The sequence below is a fragment of the Leopardus geoffroyi genome, chromosome B2 (genome assembly GCF_018350155.1).
Source record: "Leopardus geoffroyi isolate Oge1 chromosome B2, O.geoffroyi_Oge1_pat1.0, whole genome shotgun sequence".
NCBI classification, from domain to species: Eukaryota; Metazoa; Chordata; class Mammalia; order Carnivora; family Felidae; genus Leopardus; species Leopardus geoffroyi.
The window spans coordinates 25,416,611-25,435,306 of NC_059332.1; the positions used below are offsets into that span (position 1 = coordinate 25,416,611).

General features: G+C 42.8%; 1 protein-coding gene across 1 annotated transcript; it reads left to right on the forward strand.

The window, feature by feature from the left end:
* Positions 1-9,498: 9,498 nt before the first annotated feature.
* On the forward strand, positions 9,499-10,880 carry LOC123609874 (tubulin beta-4B chain-like). Its single transcript, XM_045500897.1, has 3 exons — positions 9,499-9,599; positions 10,249-10,391; positions 10,747-10,880. Exons 1-3 carry the CDS (start codon positions 9,499-9,501, stop codon positions 10,863-10,865), a joined length of 363 nt encoding a protein of 120 aa, XP_045356853.1. The 3' UTR covers positions 10,866-10,880.
* Positions 10,881-18,696: the final 7,816 nt, after the last annotated feature.

An 18,696-nucleotide genomic window follows, 5' to 3' on the forward strand; every position in this document is an offset into this window, starting at 1 on the left:
TGGAGGAGTTGGACGTAATATCAATGGCGAAATGGCAGCATTATTACCGATAAAACCCATAGTACTGACCAAGCAACAACAATGGGCCTTTTGATGCTGCTCCTTAGAATTGGAAAGACTTCACATTCCCACCCCAGGCCGTGGCCCCTCCCCGTGTTAGCACCCCTGCCAGGGATGGGCCTCCTCGCCTCCTGGTACAGGCCGCCCACAGCACCCTCTCCTGGCAGGCAGACCACCATCCAAGCAACGCAGTGTAATTAGAGGTTGCGGACCATGTGGGCCTTAAGGACTTCAAAGGAGTTAAAACTAGACGTTTCCAATTGAATTAAGGAAACGAATTCCCCCTTCAGGACTCCGAGGCTCCTGGAAGTTGGTCACCAGTGGAAACTTAGCTGAGCCCCTGTCTTCAAGTGCCTTCAGCTAGAAAGCTGCCTCACCCACACGCATGGTCCCTTCCTCAGGGACATGTTGCATGTTGAAGAGGGCATGAAGGTTTAGTCCCCTTGCCTCAATTTGGGACATCCCTGAAGGATCATCTCCAGGGCATCCCCTGGGACTCCAATATGCTTCTTGGACAAATCTCTCCAAGTCTGTTTCCCGAGGGACTGTTGGGAGACAAGTAATTTTCAAGTAACTGGATCATGTATCCAGATTGTAAGGAGGTGATAGACTCTACCATACAGAATTATATCTGGAAACTCACATTCTTCTGTCATTTTCTTCATATATTTATACGATCATATTTCTCCCCAGTTTTTTTTTTTTTTTTCTTCAGTTGCTTCTCTGTGGAGTTGCTATTCATCTGATGTTGGGCCTCTGGCTAGCCCTCTAATTTTTTTCAGCAAATTCTTTCCTATTTTCCATACCCCTACCCCTTTTAGATTTGCTTGACTTATATCTTCCAGGGTCTCAACTGAGTTTTCAATTATGTTCTTATATTTTCTAATTTTTAAGAATTTTTCTCAATTCTTTAATTTTACCTTATATGTGTTCTATTCTTATTTCATGGGTACACTATATCATCCCTTCTCTGAGGAGATTCATGAAACTTTTAAAAGATGTTTTCTTTTCCCTTCATAATTTTCTCCATGTTTCTTTCTTTCTTTTTAATCCTTGTTTACTTGTTTGAGCCTCTGTCTCTCATGATAGAAGCTTTTTATAAGTATCTGGTAATCTTTAGTTGTATGCTCATTTTTTAAAAGTTTATTTAATTTTTTTTTTTCATAGACAGAGAGCACAAGCAGGGGAGGGGCAGAGAGAGAGAGAGAGAGAGAGAGAGAGAATCGCAAGCAGGCTCCTCACTGTCAACACAGAGCCCAACATGAGGCTTAAGCTCATGAACAGCGAGATCATGACCTGAGCTGAAATCAAGAATTGTATGCTTAACTGACTGAGCCACCCAGGCCCCCTGTGTGCTCATTTTTAAGACAGAGTCACTAAGAAGCTAATCGGGACCTCCAAGCCCATGCGTAGAGCGTTTTGAGCATAAGATTCATTAGATGAATTATGGGTGATCTGTCCTATTGTTTGCTTGGAGAACTGTCAGTGGCAGTGTACAAATTGGACAATAGCTGAATATTTGCTCTTTGATGGTAAAATTTTGTGTGTCAACTTAGCTGAACTATGGAACCCAGCTGTTCAGGCAAACAATAGTCGAGATGTTGCTGTGAAGGTATTTTGTAGACATGATTCACATTTCAACCAATTTACCGTTTTATTAACAGATTACCCTTTATAATATGGATGAGCCTCATCCAATGGTTGAAGTCCTTAAGAACAAAAACTGAGGTTTCCCAGAGATGAATCCCTTCCAGACTGTCACATAGAAACCCTGCCTGAGTTTCCAGCATGTGGGACAGCCCTGCAGATTTCAGGCTTTCTTGGTTCTGTTTCTAGAGAAACTGACTGATACACACTCCTTTACCATATGATTTTGCTACTCCACCAATCAAGAAGTGGAGTCTATTTCTCCACCTCTTGAATCTGGATTTGGCCACATGATTTGCTTTTGCCAACGGGACATTAACAAGTGCGATACAAGGAAGGGTAGGAAAAGGACTTGTGGATTGGGGCTTGCCCTCTCCTGCCACTGGGGACCATTTTGCCACCACATAAACAAGCAGGATCAACCTGATGGATGATGAAAGACACATGGTTTTTCCAGCTGACATCAAGCCAACTGCCAAACATGACAGTGAGTTCCTCACTAGACCAATAAGCCTGCCAGCCAATAGACATGTGAGTGAAGCTACCCTAGAACATCAAGCCCTAAATGAACTGGCCCATAACAAAACCACTCAGCCAACCCTCAAGCCTATAATTAGTAGTAAATATTTTGTCTTAACCCACGAAATTTTGTGGTGGATCTTTATGCAGCAAAAGATAGCATATATAATCATTATTATTACGTCTTTCTTCTTAAAATGATCATATGGCTCAGATTATCCCCACCAATACCCTGCTTCTTCTGCCTGGCTGCCAGCATTGCAACTGATGAGTAGAAGGCTGGAGTTTTGAGCATTCATAATGTAAATATTCATTTAGTCCCCTGAATAAAGTATGGCCAACTATGAAGTTTTAGAGGACATAAGGTGTTCACACAGGAGACTACCCTCACTTCTAACAACAAGTGCAAGTTCAAGGGGCCCCCAGAAACACACTCAGTTTTAGTAATTTGCCAGAAGGATTCACAGAACTCACTGAAAGCTGTTATGTTCATGGTTATGGTTTGTTATGGAGAAAGCATATAGGTTAAAATCAGCCTAGACAGTTTAAGTGTCTGCCTTTGGCTCAGGTCATGATCTCACGGATCGTGGTTTCAAGCCCTGCATCAAGCTATCAGGCTCTGTGCTGACAGCTCAGAGCCTGGAGCCTGCTTCAGATTCTGTGTCTCCTTCTGTCTCTGTCCCTCCCCCACTCACGCTCTGTCCGTCTCTCTCTCAAAAATAAATAAACGTTAAAAAATATATATTTTTAAATCAGCCAAGACAGGAGACACTTGGGGAAGAGTCCTAAAGGGTCCAAATGTAGAGATTCCAGTCATCTTGTCCCCATGGAATCAAGGACGTTAATCCCTAGGATATGTGTATGAAACACACACAACCAAGGAAGTTCACCTGAGCCTGTGGGGTCCAGAATTTTTACTGGGGCTTTTATCTCCTGCCATCAGGGACACATACTCCTCACATGGCCAACATTTAGACTCCAGCCCCTTCTTATACCTTCAGTCTCTAGTTCCTGGGAGATCTAAACTAGTACCAAAGCCCTTATCATAAAGCACATTGACAGACTGTCTGGTGGCTAAAGCCCTCAAGCAAATAAAAATGCTCCTATTAGACATTCCAGGGCCCTAGAAATCACTTCCCAGGAGCCAAGAGCAAAGGCCAGACCTCTCCTTGGATAAGAATAAGTCTTCACTATGCAGGTCACCCCCAAGCTTTTGGCCAAGACTCTGTTACAGCAAAACAATTACCTTTGTCTGGGCATCTATAATTAATATAGCATTTACTACACAAAGCAATAGTAACTCACCCTATAAAGCCATGACATACATGTTCATATTATTGTACTGGGTTGATTACTCTTTTCCCTTCTCAATGTATGTTATTTGTACTTTATGATAATTTTGTACAGAACTGTTTAGCATAAAAATTAGGTGATGGTTAGTTAAATCCAGTTGTTCCTCAAGCCAGTCATTTTATTAATCCTGATGAGGACTTAATTCAATTTCTCAATATATTTGATTATCAATATCAGTATTACCATAAGACCTGTTTACTTAAGGTGGTTAACTCTGATCAACAAGGCCAGTGTTACACCATATCACCATATCAGGTTGCACAGCAACCTGAAAAATAAGAGTCAAAAGATCTGCCATATTACCAGAGCCCCACTGAGTCATTATCAATTAGTCCAGTCCATCATCGAATCTTATGATTTCTCTCTGAGTCATGTCACTCAGTTTGTAGGCTTCCATTTGACTGTGTCAAGGTTCCAAAGGCAAGAGTAGTCCACCAAAGTGTATGGCTCCACCCTTTCAGGCATCTGGTGTAATTGGGCTAAGAGACAATACCATCTCTTGTTCGAGTCTCTCTCAAGGCCCCAATATAATAGTGCATTTCCTTCATTGTGTAAACCATTTATTCATTCCTTCTATCCTCACCTTTTATCCTCACCATTCCTCCTTCTCCACATTTACCATTTTAATTTTACCAAGCATTTCCACCTTCTTTTTTGGAAAGGATGTTATGTTTGGCTACTGTATTGGTCTAGATTGCCAGCAGCAATGCTAGTCTAGCAAGTACCTCTCCCTCAATCCTCTCTCATTCATGTAAGATAGGGTTACATGTGTACAGAAATAGTGGACTTTCTTGACCTCTAGATAGTGTAGCTGCATTCATTGTTAACCTCAGTATTGCAAGATGAGATAAAGGCACCACCCACTCCATCAGACCCTTAGTAATTCTGACATAAGATTCAAAATTATGGTGACAGTTTCTTGCTTAGGGATCATCCCTCCTACTGGCACCTGTTGTTGTTGCTCTGTTCCCAGTACCACTGTATTAGGTAGGAAAAAAGAGAGTTGAGGTTATATGGGGAAGAATTGTAGAGTAATAGCATCCCCTCCTATCTCATTCCCCAGATCTCATAGAAAAATGGAGAAATCTACCTGATGGGTACACTTCATTGGCCCTCTTTATGTTGAGTGTGAGCACATACTCATGAAGGCATGTAAGCCAGCCCTTCATGCCTTAATCATTGACTGTTCTAGTTATCTATCAAACTATCAGGATCAAAGTATGTTCCTTGAGCTGAAGACATGTGACTTGATGCCACAACTTGGTACAATATCTTCTAGTTCAGTCTTTTCATAGTATTTTGAACATTCACCTCTATCACTAGGTATGCAAAACCCAATCCAGAGCAAGTGTCTACTATGGCAGGAACCTAGTTGTAATCTCTAGGAGCATCAGCTCGATTTGACAGCTATGTGCATGGCCTTCCCCTTGGAGACTGCCCCAGAGCCATCTGCAGCCTCTCTCTTTCTTGTGGGCAGACTGTACAGTTGGTATTTTGTGCTTCATAGGGTGCAGGAGGAATATGTCTAAATTTAGCCCATCTCTGAATTGCTATAGGACAACACAGGAGGCCACCTCAAGTGAGTGTACAAGGATTGCCACTGGCCAATTCCAGCTACTTCCTGATACCAGGAGGAGGTTCTTCTCATAGGCATTGACATGTCCTACTTTAATGTACCTCTTGTTGTGCCTGGGTGTCTCAGTTGGTTAAGTGTCTGACTCTTGATCTCAGCTCAGGTCTTGATTTCAGGGTCATGAGCTCAAGCCCTGCGCTGGGCTCCACACTAGGCATGAAGACTACTTAAACAACAAAATTAATAATAATTATTATTATTACTATAATAATTATAATAAAATCATAATAAATAATAAATAAATAATAATAAAGTTTTAAAATAATAAAAATTCCCATAATGATTTTCATAAGGCTGTACCCCTTATGGATATCCCTTTAATAGGCCAGCTTTCCATTGTCTATCTGCCTGACCCCACAGCCCGGCCATTGGCCACCACCATGAGTCAGTAAAAACCCAAACACAGAGGCAAATAGCAGGCATTCCAGCCCACTGAGCTGAATTGTTTTTATTTTCTTCAATAAGAATGACTTGGAACTGTTCACTTTGGAATTCTTACCCATAAACCAAGAGGCTTTTTGTTGGTCAATAGAGAGTTCGTCAATAGAGAGTGGTCAATGTCTACTCAAGTAGACATAGGGGCTAGCAGCGCCTCAGGTGGTTCCAAAGTCAGACCCAGAGAAAAAGGAGCTCCCTGCTCAGGAATATATCTCCTTGTTTTCCCTTAGCACCATTTCCTATATAAATAATTTCTTTTTTATTATGGAACTCTTCTGAGCACTCCCCTCCCCATTATAATATTTTTAGGACATTGTCCAAGACATTATAGGTATTTCAATATTATTCTATGTCTTTCAGTCATAGGAACAATTTCAACTCATGTCAAATAGCAAGCTAGTAATTGTCTTTCAAATGGGAATGTTCTGGAATTTTCAAATGGAAATCCCAGTGGTCATTGCTGGGTGGCACTCACAGGCTTTTGCCATTAGCTCCAGTCTGCACCCAACATAGGGTTATTGTACAGATAATCTGTCTGTACCAGCACCCCAGTCGAATTAACAATCTGTGTGGGCTCAGGCAATGTTTTTGACTCCCATTTAGCTGTCTTATTAATAATGGCTGAAAGGAGGCTTTACATGACTTCTGTATGATGATACTAGGTAGGGGAAGCATGCCTCAATTAGACACAATATTCACCCCCATAATTTATTCAGGTAACAGAGACACAACCACTTCTCATAGTCTGTTCAAACATTTCATCCAACTTTTCACCTGAATCCCACTATTTCATTCTCATCCACCCAATCTAACTGTAGCCACTGTCAGAACTTTACTTTCAAGCTTTGGCATCATGGCGCACAGGGCTCCCATGTCAAGGAGTCCCAGAAACATCATTCTTAGACTCCTCAGCTATTTTACCCACTCATGTGCACAAACCCTTGGGCCCTTTGGCCAATCATTAACTTGATTAGGTTGTGGAACCATCACCTCAAGCAATTCTAGGGAGGTTTTCCCATTTTCATCTTTGCCATCCAACTTTTGAAATTCTTTCAAACTAGGGTGAATAAAGCAGATTTGTGTAAGGCCTTTCAGTGTGGGGTCCTGCAGTGGCTCTCATCAGTCTGTCCAGTTTCTGAGATTGCTGCAGTAAGACCTTTATTTTGGTCCCTTCTATGTCTGCTTTATCTATCCAGTAACTGTTTAAAGGTTTCTATCTTCCTGGGATGGGTCTCTAGACTCTCCCTTTTGTCTTTTCCCCCCACTATCTTGCAAATCTTAACTATCTGTGGCTTCAGTTTAACTATTTCCTTTGGTGACAGACAGAACAGACTGATTCCAAAGTTTGGCTCAGCCTCAAGATCCATCCCAACACTCTACCTTTCATTTTGGTTATTACAGATAACAACAACCAAGGGAGTGATATTTGCTTGTTTCTTGTTACTTTGCACTTCCTTATGCATCCAGTGAGACAACTCCTCCAGGAGCTGGAGCCAAATTTCTAAATTCTTTTGGTAACTTTTACCTCCAGGAACAAATTGTGGCACAGCTCCAGTTCTGTATCCTAGGTGACCCCGTGGCCACCCAGGAATCAAAGCCTCACCACCCCCCACCCATTCATTCTTCTTTCTTTAACAATGTTTCCATGAATCAGGGTCAGGCTAGTGAATCCCACTTCTGACACAAACAGGGAAGCATTTGGGCCAACTGTGAAGTCAGAGGGAACAGTCTCCAAAAACATCCTTCCTTCTGACACGAGCTGCAAGGTCAACAGTCTCCAAGATTACCCTTAGGTGTGATTATTCACTAGGAGGACTCACAGAATTCACTGAAAGCTGTTATACGCACAGTTAGAGATTTGTTTTTAAAGGGAAAGTCTATAAAAGATACAGATTAAAATTAAGCAAGAGAAGAGCACAAAGGGAAGAGTCCAGAGGAGAACTATACACAGAGTTACTGTTGTCCTTCTATGGAATGAGGACATGTCATTCTCACTGCATTGATGTGCAACAATATGCAAGGGGTACTTCCCACTAGGGAAGTTCACCTGAGCCTCAGTGTTCAGAGTTTTTATTGTGCCTCATGTGCATGTGGATGTCCCAGCCCACACATCCAAACCCCATCATCCCCTTTTTACATGCAGTCTCCCCTTGGTCCTAGGGGTGCACACTGAAGGCATGGCTTGCCCTCAGGGAGACAAAGGGAGAGAGACTTATACATGTACTACAAGTGGGCTCAGAGCAATTTGGGCAGGAATTTCAGACATTCTGAGATTTGGGACATGATCCAAAAGAGGGGTGCAAGCTTTGGGTGGATATGACCTCTTGGTTCTACAAGTGTCTCCTATGGGGAGGTGCATGGCAGAAAGGAAGAAAGGAAGAATGAAAGAAAGAAAGGAAGAATTAAAGAGAGAGAGAGAGAAAAAGAAAGAAAGAAAGAAAGAAAGAAAGAGAAAGGAAGAAAGGGAAAGGAAGAAAGAAGGGAGGGAGGAAGGAAGAAAAGAATGCCCATAATTGGAATAGATCCTGTTATTGAGCTAATCTTATTAACCCATATCAAATCTTTAGCTAGACTGACTGCTTTCATCACCATAAAATTTTGATTTCAGTTCTTGAGGCACTAATTGATCAAAAAGGTTTACAAAAGCATGTTATATCTACGAGCCTAGATGTGGAATCCCAGTCCCAGACAAAGAGGCTTTACCTTCCTTCCTTGCCAGGCTATGAAGAAGCCTTAGAACAAGAGTCTAGGGGATTGAAGGACTCTCAGAAGGTTTGACTGTCACAGCAGATCACATAGGGAAGATTTTTGCACCTGGAGCTGCAGCTGTGTGGGCCAATGACAAGTGTGCCAGAACTCCTACATGTTCCATGTTCTGCTTCAGGAAATGACCAGAACTATGGACAATCTTACCAAAGACACCAACATCATCACCAGAGAACCAGGGGAAACTCCAGTGAATAGTCCTTAACAATTGTCTGGCATTGGACAGGATTCTGGCTTGCCAAAAGGGTGCCTGGGCAGTGGTCAGAAGTACTACTGGGCATGTATTCCCATAACGTCTATGCCACCACCAGAAATATTCACTGCACACCCAGAAATCCACCAAATTGCCACTGTCATCTTCCTTCTGCCATTAAGGATGCTTCAAGTCCAACATCTCAGAGCCTTCTTAGCTAACTCCCTTCAAATTTCAAATTGTGGTTGTACTCCCTAACTTAATCCTTAATAATTATTCTTTTAGTGTATTCCAAAGTATACCTCTGTGACACCCCTGATCTCAAAGACCCTCTGACACCTGTCAGTCTTAGGACATGCCCAGCAGATGATAACAACTAGTCTTTCTGAGCCAACAAGAACATGGAAGCCAGCCCGCCTCTGACAACGAACTGAACCAACACCAACCTCACAATGACTGTTATTCCATCCCCCAGAGCAGATTGTATGCATGAATAAAAGGAGTAAATGACCAAGTGTTCACAATTTTCCACTTCTTACCCTCTACTTTGCTTCACCCAAACTTATGCAGGCTTTCCCCTACCTACAACCCATAAATTTGGCTTGCCCCAAGTTTAAACAAGCACACTGGTGAACACCGATCTCCTGAACAGTTCAGTGTGAGAATCTGCTGACTTTGGAGAAAAATATTCCCCACTGCACAACCTGATTTTACACCTGCAGCCCCACCATCTTCCTTCCTCACCTACATAGTCCCTGTTGATCCTGCCCACCTCCCCCCTATAAAAGACAAGTCTGTTCTGATGGACATTGGATGCTTGCAACTTTCTGAGATCAGAATGTTAGATAATTTCCCTAATGTGAGCACCATCTGGACGTGATGATACATAATGTCAGAGTCTGACTTCCTGTCTGGGAGGCGGCAGGTGACCGTCCTGGGGCTGGGACTTCCCACCGCAGTGGGCGAGGCAGGAGCCAGCGTGGTGCAAGGGTGTGGGCGGGCGCCTGGACAAGGACGTGGTCTCTTTCAGAACCGCCATATTGCCCACCCCAACCTCCCCGCCCCCTTTCCTGCTGCAAATTCACAATGGAGCCTGTGCCCTCAGCGTGCCCTGCTCTGGCCTCTGTCCCCAATCGGGCTCCCAGATTCCCCCTGCCTGCCCTTCCCCAACCATCCCCTGCTGGGGGCAGGGGCGACAGGCCACAGGATGTCAGTGGTAGAAAACTGTGCTGCCTGGAGGGCTGGGTGGGGTTTGCGCCAGGAGACATTGATCCCTGGAGGCAGTCTCTCAGGGCGGGGTCCAAGTGGTCCTTGGTCCTGGCTGGCAGAACCCGTCCATCAGCTGGGATGCTGTGACATTCAGCCCTGCCTGGGGGTGATGGCCTCCCCAGCATCCATAGCTTTCCCTAGAAGGGGATCTGCTGGGCTCACCCTCCTGGTTCAGTGCCCTTCCCAGCTTTGCAGTCTGTCGCCATAATATGGCCGATGCTCTGCAGATTTCCAAGCCCCTCTGCAGCAGCTGCTGGAGGAACAGGGGCTTGTGCCTATAGGACTCCTCCACTGTCTGACCACAATGGCCACTTTTCCAAGGACATGACAGGGAGAAAAGGGCCATCCTTCTTGATATTTAGGATGCTAGGCCATCATGTGGTTTGGTTTTTTTTTCTCCCCAGTTTTGGGAGGTCATCAGTGATGAGCATGGGATCGACCCCACTGGCAGTTACCATGGAGACAGTGACTTGCAGCTGGAGAGAATCAATGTGTACTACAACGAAGCTGCTGGTGATTATTACAGTGTTTTTTGTTTGGTTTTGTTTTTTTGCCCAGTCAACCTTGCTTTGCATACCGTGGCAGACAGAATGTGCTCGGAACATACAAATGCCAAAGACATGCTTCTTGCATTCATTTTAAATGTCAACTGGCAAAAATACACTTTATAGTTCCTTACGACTCCTGCATGTTTGCCATGACTAAGCATGCCATCATCTCTTTTAAAGCAGAAAAGCACCTCTGCTCACTTTTGCCTCAGATGCTAGAATTTTCTCTAATGATTCTGCCGTGAAAGGCACATAGAGCACAGTCTTGCCTGTGATTCCCTTGCCCACTGCAGGTCTAAGTCTGGCTCTGTTCCCCACAGGTAACAAATACGTACCTCGGGCCATCCTGGTGGATCTGGAGCCAGGCACCATGGACTCGGTCAGGTCTGGACCATTTGGTCAGATCTTCAGGCCAGACAACTTCGTGTTCGGTATGTAGTCCTGATCCATGGCAAATGGCTCAGTGAGTCTCCTTTCTCAACACTGTGGAAATCATCGTTCTTGGTGCTGAATGCTAAGGTGGAGATTGTGTGTCCATGGACAGCCTTGGGTCCTGGCCACTTCTCTGGCCCCTCTCTGGGCAGCTCAAAGAGCTGTCAGCCTGCAGAGGGCTTCTATGGTGCTCCTACTACAGAGCAGCCCGTGGCAGTAAAGAATACTGAGCAGTGATGAACCTTCCAACAGGAAGGTTAACAGGCTGCCGGTAATGTCAGAGGGCCCGAGACAGCAGGTAACCACTTCAGGAAGCCAAAGGCCAAAGGCACAGGTTGTGACCAGAAGTGGAGACAGCAGCTTGGAGCCCATCTTCTTTTTGGATCATATTGTACCCTTGCCCTTGCTTGTTTATTGATTGTACCTACATTAAGTACATTAAATACTGAATGCAGACCTGTACAAACTGGTCATGAACATGGTGCCTTTATCAGCCCCTAATGGTGCCCAAGATCACCCAAGATGAAATGTCCTTCCCTACAATCCAAATACTAACAGCAGAGGAACAGGAAGAGTGAGATCTTAGCAACTCTGCAAAGAACCAGGATAGTTTCATATGAGTCACCAGTATGATGAGGCTGCCCAGAAGCTGATGTGGTCCGAGCTGCATTCATAGCTCATAGTCAAGAACAATTGAAGTAGTTCTGAACTCAAAATCCTGTTTCATGGGGCTGCGGGGAGGGAGTCCAGGAAGGAACTTGAAATATTTAGCCAGTGAGGCAACACCTTAGGAGTATGAAAACTGCAGGTATCTGAAAAGTGTGGAGAAGATACACATCTTTAGCTGACGAACCAAACTTGAACCAATGGCTAAATGGTATGTATCAATAGATAGGAAGGAACTTTCTAAGAACTTTGTAGCAGACACTGTTGGTACCAGGCCATGTTCCTGTGACCCTCATTCTTCCCAGAACCCCTACTGCATGTCCTGCCCACAATGCCCCTTTGGAAGGAGGACTGTTAAAGGACAGACCAGAGGCTAAATAGCCCAGCTTCCCTGGCTCTTGGTGTGACAATTCTGGTCCCTTACAGATCCCCCAGTGTGGAGCCCTGTGCCCACCCCAGTAACCTGCTTGCAGATGCAGCTTGGGGACTTCCCTTTCCTGGTTCGGTTCCTCACTGCCCTCTTGCTGCTTCCTGGGACCACCTCCCTAGTAAACTTCACTCAGAACCTTGTCTCAGGTTGGCTTGTGGGGGACTAAGACACTCATCAAAGAGGAGATCCTGTCATTTTTTATTTCTGTGGGATAGGTTACCACACAGTGGCTTAAAGCATCATAATCATCTTATAGTTTCTGGGGGCAAGAGTCATGGGTCTCTGCTCATGTCCTCAACTGACCATCCTGGGCAGCTCCATCTAGAGCCCATGGCCCTCTTCCATGGCCTTGGGTGATTGGCAAAAGCCAGTTCCTTGCACTCATAGGTCTGAGGTTCCTGTTTGCTTGCTGCTGTTGATCAGAGGCCACTCTCTGATCCTAGAAGCTGCCTGATGTTGCCTGCCACCTGGACATCTCCACAACGTGGTAGCAGCTCCTTCAAGGCCAGCAGGAGAGTGTCTCTACTGCTTCAAAATTCTGATGTCTTCTTCTACTACCAGCTGGAAAAAATTCTTTGCTTGAAAGGAGTTCATGTGATTAGAGGAGGCCCACCCACATAATCTCCCTATTTTAAGGTCAGCTGACTGGAATCTTAATTATATGTGCAAAATCCCTTCACAGTAGTACCTAGATTAGTGTTTGAGTAACTGGGAAAAGGTTGTGTACACCCCAGGGCCAGGTGGCTCTCAGATCTGTGTTAGAATTCTGCCCTCTCCAAATGGACAGTTTGGGGAATGGAAAGCACATGGTCTTTGAAACGTCTGGTTCTGACATTTGAATCTATGTTCACAGAGTAAATGATGTTTCTACTTACTAGTTGTATGGCCTTGGGCAAGTATTCATTCTCTCTGAGCCTTAGCTTCTTTTTCCAGAAAGTGATCATAACAGTATGTACTTCAGAGGGTTATTGCAAGGATTAAATGAAATGACATATGTATAGTACTTGTCACACAATAGTGCAACAGTTGGTGCTGCAGTGAGCATCCTACTAAGGCAGGTAGGTGTTCAAGGACAGGCTATATGACTTCTTGCTAGGAAATTCTGCAAAGAGGGGGCAGGGACCAAGATAGATTTATTTTGGAATTTCTTTTAATTTTAGAAAATATGATTTTCAGATCCCCTTTGGCCACAGAAGTCTATGGATCAATGTGAATGTTCTTGGAAAAGCTAATATACTTATCAAAATAAGACCTTAATTGACTGATATTAAATGTTTTTTTGGTACAGATTTTCATAAGGGGATAGAGTTTGTGTGCTCAAATTTCAGGATGAGTAGCAAGAGGTGATAAAAAGAATTAAAAGGGAACTTTAACCACCCTTACAATTTTACTTAGGACTGGTCCCAATTCAGTAAGTTAAATTTGCAACTACAGGTGGCTATAGTGGAAATTGCTAGCTTAGGCTGGGCTCTGAGTAGCAACATAAGATTTTTTGAGGCAGCCCTGCAGGGTTGAGGGCCCATTCTAACTTTCCTTCTACATGTACTTCCTGTTTTCCTTGTCTTGCTTTTCCATCACTTCCTTTCAACTCCAAATTAAGATTGGACAGCAGGTTCTGGTCCCAGCATCTCATCAGACTTGACAGTTCATTTATTGACTCAGCTCCTAATCTTGCTGGGCCTTTCCCCTCTCATTCCTGTACTCAGTGTATAGTGGGCTCTCCCCACTATGGAAAGCCTCAGCCTGTGCACTATGTTCAGCTTCATTTCTCCAATATCAGTATTGGCATCTCAACAGGATCCAAATGCCTCATTCATTGCAAAACTCTCCAATCTTAAAAGTCATCTGTGAATCAACACAGTATTCCCTGAGTTAACAGAAATTTGACTCTGAAACACCCAGTACATAGTTATGTCTGGTTGCACATTGCTCCTCTATCCTAAAACTCACCCAAAGGCCTAACCCTCCCCTAGTCCCCCAACACACACAGAGCAACAAAGCTGTGCTTGGCCAGTGCACCCCCTGCTGGCCAGTGAGGGGAAATGACTGGTCCAAGACCTCTCCTCCCCTTTCATTTTCACCAAGGTAGTTGTGCACACAATGTGCCCCTCCCTTTCCTCTTTCAACATTCTCAGCTCTGTTAAATCTCTCTCAGAGGATGCCTTTCCCAACATATTTGTCCCCATACCTCCTTCTTTCTTCTGGTTATCAAAAGAATCTAATTATTTCATGTTTACACTAATTGTAATATTTTTATGTTATGATATAAAAGTTAAGTTACATTTGACTAATTGACTGCTATGTTTGGTAGGTATGCAATTAAACATTTATGAATATTACTATTGTAGTATTCTTTTTATATTTTGGAGTTTTCCTCCCCACCCCATCTCAAACATTTTCTTAGGTCTTGAAAACTAGTAAGTGCTATACTTATTGTGGTAAACTTGTAAAATGGGCAAAATTGGCTTTACTGGTAATATTAAAAGAGTGGAAATAACAAATATTCCTCATAATTAAGAAAAACAAAAGACTATTGGTAGCATGTTACACAAGCATCAGACTATGAGTGTTCAACAAAATTTGGTATAGTTAAATAATAAATTTAACAAATTTCATCTACCACTTATTTGAAATGCTGCCTATTACTATTTTTGTACTACATGACAATTAGGCATAAAGAATAACTGATTACAGGACTATACAGTGGCGAAGACAGTATAGTCCTGTAGCATGACAATAAATGGTATTGGGAAAATTGGTCAGCTACATGCAAAAGAATGAAACTGGACCATTTTCTTTAATACACAAAAATAAATTCAAAATGGATTAAAGACCTAAATGTGAGATCTGAAACCACAGAATTCCTAGAAGAGAGCACAGGCAGTAATTTCTCTGACATCAGCTGTAGCAACGTTTTTCTAGAACTGTCTCCTAAAGTAAGGGAAACAAAAGCAAAAATAAATTATTGGGACTTCATCAAAATGAAAAGCTTCTACACAGTGAAGGAAATCATCAACTAAAAGACAACCTACTCAATGGCAGAAGATATTTGCAAATTATATATCTGATAAGGGGTTAATATCCACAATGTATAAAGAACTTACACAACTCAACACCAAAAAAAAAAAAAAAACCACAAACAAACAAACAAACAATCCAATTAAAATATGGACAGAGGACTTGAATAGACATTTTCCTAAAGAAGACATACAAATGGACAACAGGTACATGAAAAGATGAGCATCACTCATCATCAGGGAAATGCGAATCAAAACCACAATGAGATATCACCTTATACCTGTCAGAATGGCTAAAATCAACAAGATAAGAAATAATAAATGTTTGCAAATATGTGGAGAAAAAGGAACCCTTGTGCATTGTTGGTGGGAATGTAAATTGGTGCAGCCACTGTGGAAAACAGTATGAAGGATACTCAAAAAATTAAAAATAGAAATACTGTATGATTCAATAATTCCACTACCAGGTATTTACTCAAAGAAAATGAAAATACTGATTCTAAAAGATATATGCACCCCTATGTTTATTGCAGTATTATTTACTATAGCCAAGATATGGAAGTAACCCCGTGTCCATCCATAGGTGAATGAATAAGGAAGGTGTGGTACACACACACACATACACACACACACACACACACACACACACACACACACACGAATATTATGCAGCCATAAAAAGGATGAGTTCATGTAATTTGTGACAATATGGATGGACCTAGACAGTATTGTGCTAAGTGAAATAAGTCAGACTAAAAAGACAAATACCACATGATTTCACTCATATGGAGAATCTAAAAGACAAATAAATGAAAAACGGAATCAGACCTATAAATACAGAGAACAAACTGATGGTTGTCAGAGGGTAGATGGGGAGTGGGACATCAGGCTTCCAGTAAAAATAAAACAAAACAAAACTGATTACAAAAAAGTAGTAGTATTTCTACTCAGTCATAGCAAGTATTTCTGGGAATTAGTTGGGAAATCATGATGAGAGACAGTTTAGAGTTTTCTCTGAAGACTCCTGGCTGTACGATGGAGGAGGCCCCGCGCGACTATACTATTCTGTAACTTAAATGCGCTAGGTCCAATAAAGCTTTTAAAAAATGTACCTCAATATTGTAATTAAAAACAAAAGGCACTTTGTATCTTGAGTGCATTCTCCCCCTAGGTGTTTTCTGAGTGGTGGCGGTTGCTTGCAAAGACCATTCTTTACAAGTGTTTTATTTTATATATAAATGTTTTATTTATTTATCTTTTTGAGAGAGAGTGGGGGAGGGGCAGAGAAAGGGAGAGAGAGAATACCAAGCAGGCTCCATGCCCAGCACAGAGCCCTGTGTGGGATTCGATCTCATGACCCTGGGATCATACCCTGAGCCAAAATCAAGAGTCAGACGCTCAACCGACTGAACCACCCAAGCACCCCCAAAGACCATTCTTGAGACAGCTGTACAGCCCATGTTGGTGGTGGGCAGAGAGAGGGTGATTCCTACATTATGGGCTAAAACACTGGCAGTTTGCGTTGAGGCACTGAGAAGGCCTGGAACACCTTCCAGGACGGCAAAGCCCGGCCAGAGCTGCAGCCACTGGGCCAAGGACGCCAGGGCAACAGCTCCTGGCACTCCCCGCCTATGAGCTCTGGAAGCCTCTCCCTAGCACGCTTTCAGCAGAAGGCAGAATTATTAGGCTCTGAACAACTTAATGGCTTTCTCACCACAGGGAGGAAAATGCTGATGTCAACCTTTCCGTAATCACCATTTGCCTTGATGGTGAAACAGAACACAACTTGAGCCCTGGAGCTTCCAAGAAAATGACCAGCACCTTTTGTGCACCCGGCTTGGCCCCATGGGAGTCAGCATGGCTGGCCTCGCCCAGATTCTTTGCAACTCAGATTTTGGTGTGAAAAAAAGTCTGTATACAGAAAACAGGTGGCGAGGGAGCCAGAAAGTTGGAAATGATGAGAATAGGTTCTCTTGTGTTCCACGCCTCCTCTAGGAGCTGGTAGTGTCCTGTGGGGGTGCTCAGGCTCAGAGCTTCCTGCACGGTGTGGTAACACCCGTTGACCTGTAGGCCCTTGGGGTTTGGGAGGGGAAACAGCATTCAAATGGTGCCTCAGCTCACTGCTTGCCCAGTTCTTCTGTGTGTTTATTTCTGCAATAGTACTTTTCCTTGCTGTAATTCATCTCAGGGACTAATGGTCAAGATGATAACATGAAGGTGTGTACACAATATTATGAGGTACAAAAGAAGGAGCATCACAGAAAAAGTGACATTGGAGGTGAGCCCTGATTTATGGACAGGAGCTCCCTGGAAGGAAGGAAAGAGGGAAGGAAGGAAATAATACCAATTATAATAGCTAATATTTATATAACACTTACTATGGGGCAGGTGGTATTCTAATTGCTTTCACATATTAATTCATTTGGTCCTTGTAGCAACTCTAAGAAGTAGGTGCTATTATGATTACCACTTTACTGATGAAGCAATTGAAGCACAGAGAGGTTAAGTAACTTTCTCTCAGTCACACAGCTAATGAGTGTTAGAGTAAGGATTTGCACCCACTCCATCCAGGGCCTGTGCTCTTAATTCCATCCAGGCAATGTGGGAGTGGGCTGAATGGGGGGAAATTCATTCCAGTCATGTGAACAGCCCTGGGTGTGTGAAGCAGAGTTTGTTTGGAGAATCTGGTATGTTCCAGATGCTCTAGATTATGGGGAAAATGGTAACAGTTGGGAGAAGGTTACATATGTTTGAGAATTTGTAAGACTGTGATTTAGGTCGTGGCATAAGAAAATATAGTATTTCTTCATTTCTAATGTCCAAGGTGAACGTAACTGAAATGATGTTAAAAAAGAACAAACAGAAACACCCGAATGACCAGGAAAAGGAAGAAGAAAAGCACATACAGAGAAGGGTAGAAAGACACTCAATGTTCTTTAGTATTTTCTAAAATTTCTAATTTTGTAGTCAGAAAATATGAATATGTAAAATAAGTTTTCTTACCATAATAAAATATATATGTGTATATAATGTATGTGTATATTATACATACACACACACACACACACACATACATACACACACACATATTTGTTGTTTTCTATTTTGAAAGGTCCAGATTGACAATTCTAGTAAAAGTAACACATACTGGGAATGAAACATTCTAGAAGGGGCTAAAAAACATTGCCATATATTTACTCCAAATTATTATTATCTGGTGCAAACATTTATAAACTATAACATGGTGGAAATGACATTTTCAAAGTAAGTTAAATTGGGGCTCAGACTATTTATACTTTAAGCAGTCTTTTAATTTTTTAATTTATTTTATTTATTTTTATTTTACTAATTTTAAAAAATTTATTTATTTTGAGAGAGAGAGTGACCAGGGGAGGGACGAGAGAGAGGGAGAGAGAGAGAATCCCAAGCAGGCTCCACGCTATCAGAGCGGTGCCTGACACGGGGCTCGAACTCACAAACCGTGAGATCATAACCTGAGAGGAAACCAAGAGTCAGACGCTTAACTGACTGAGACACCCACGTGCCCCTATTTATTTTTATTTTAGAGAGAGAGAGCACGAGCAGGGGAGAGGGGCAGGGGGAGAGAGAGAATCTTAAGTGGGCTCCACACTAGGTGCGGAGCTGGACCCCACAAACCTGGGATCATGTCCTGAGCTAAAATCAAGAGTAGGATGACCAACTGACACCTAGGTGGTCTTTAAATT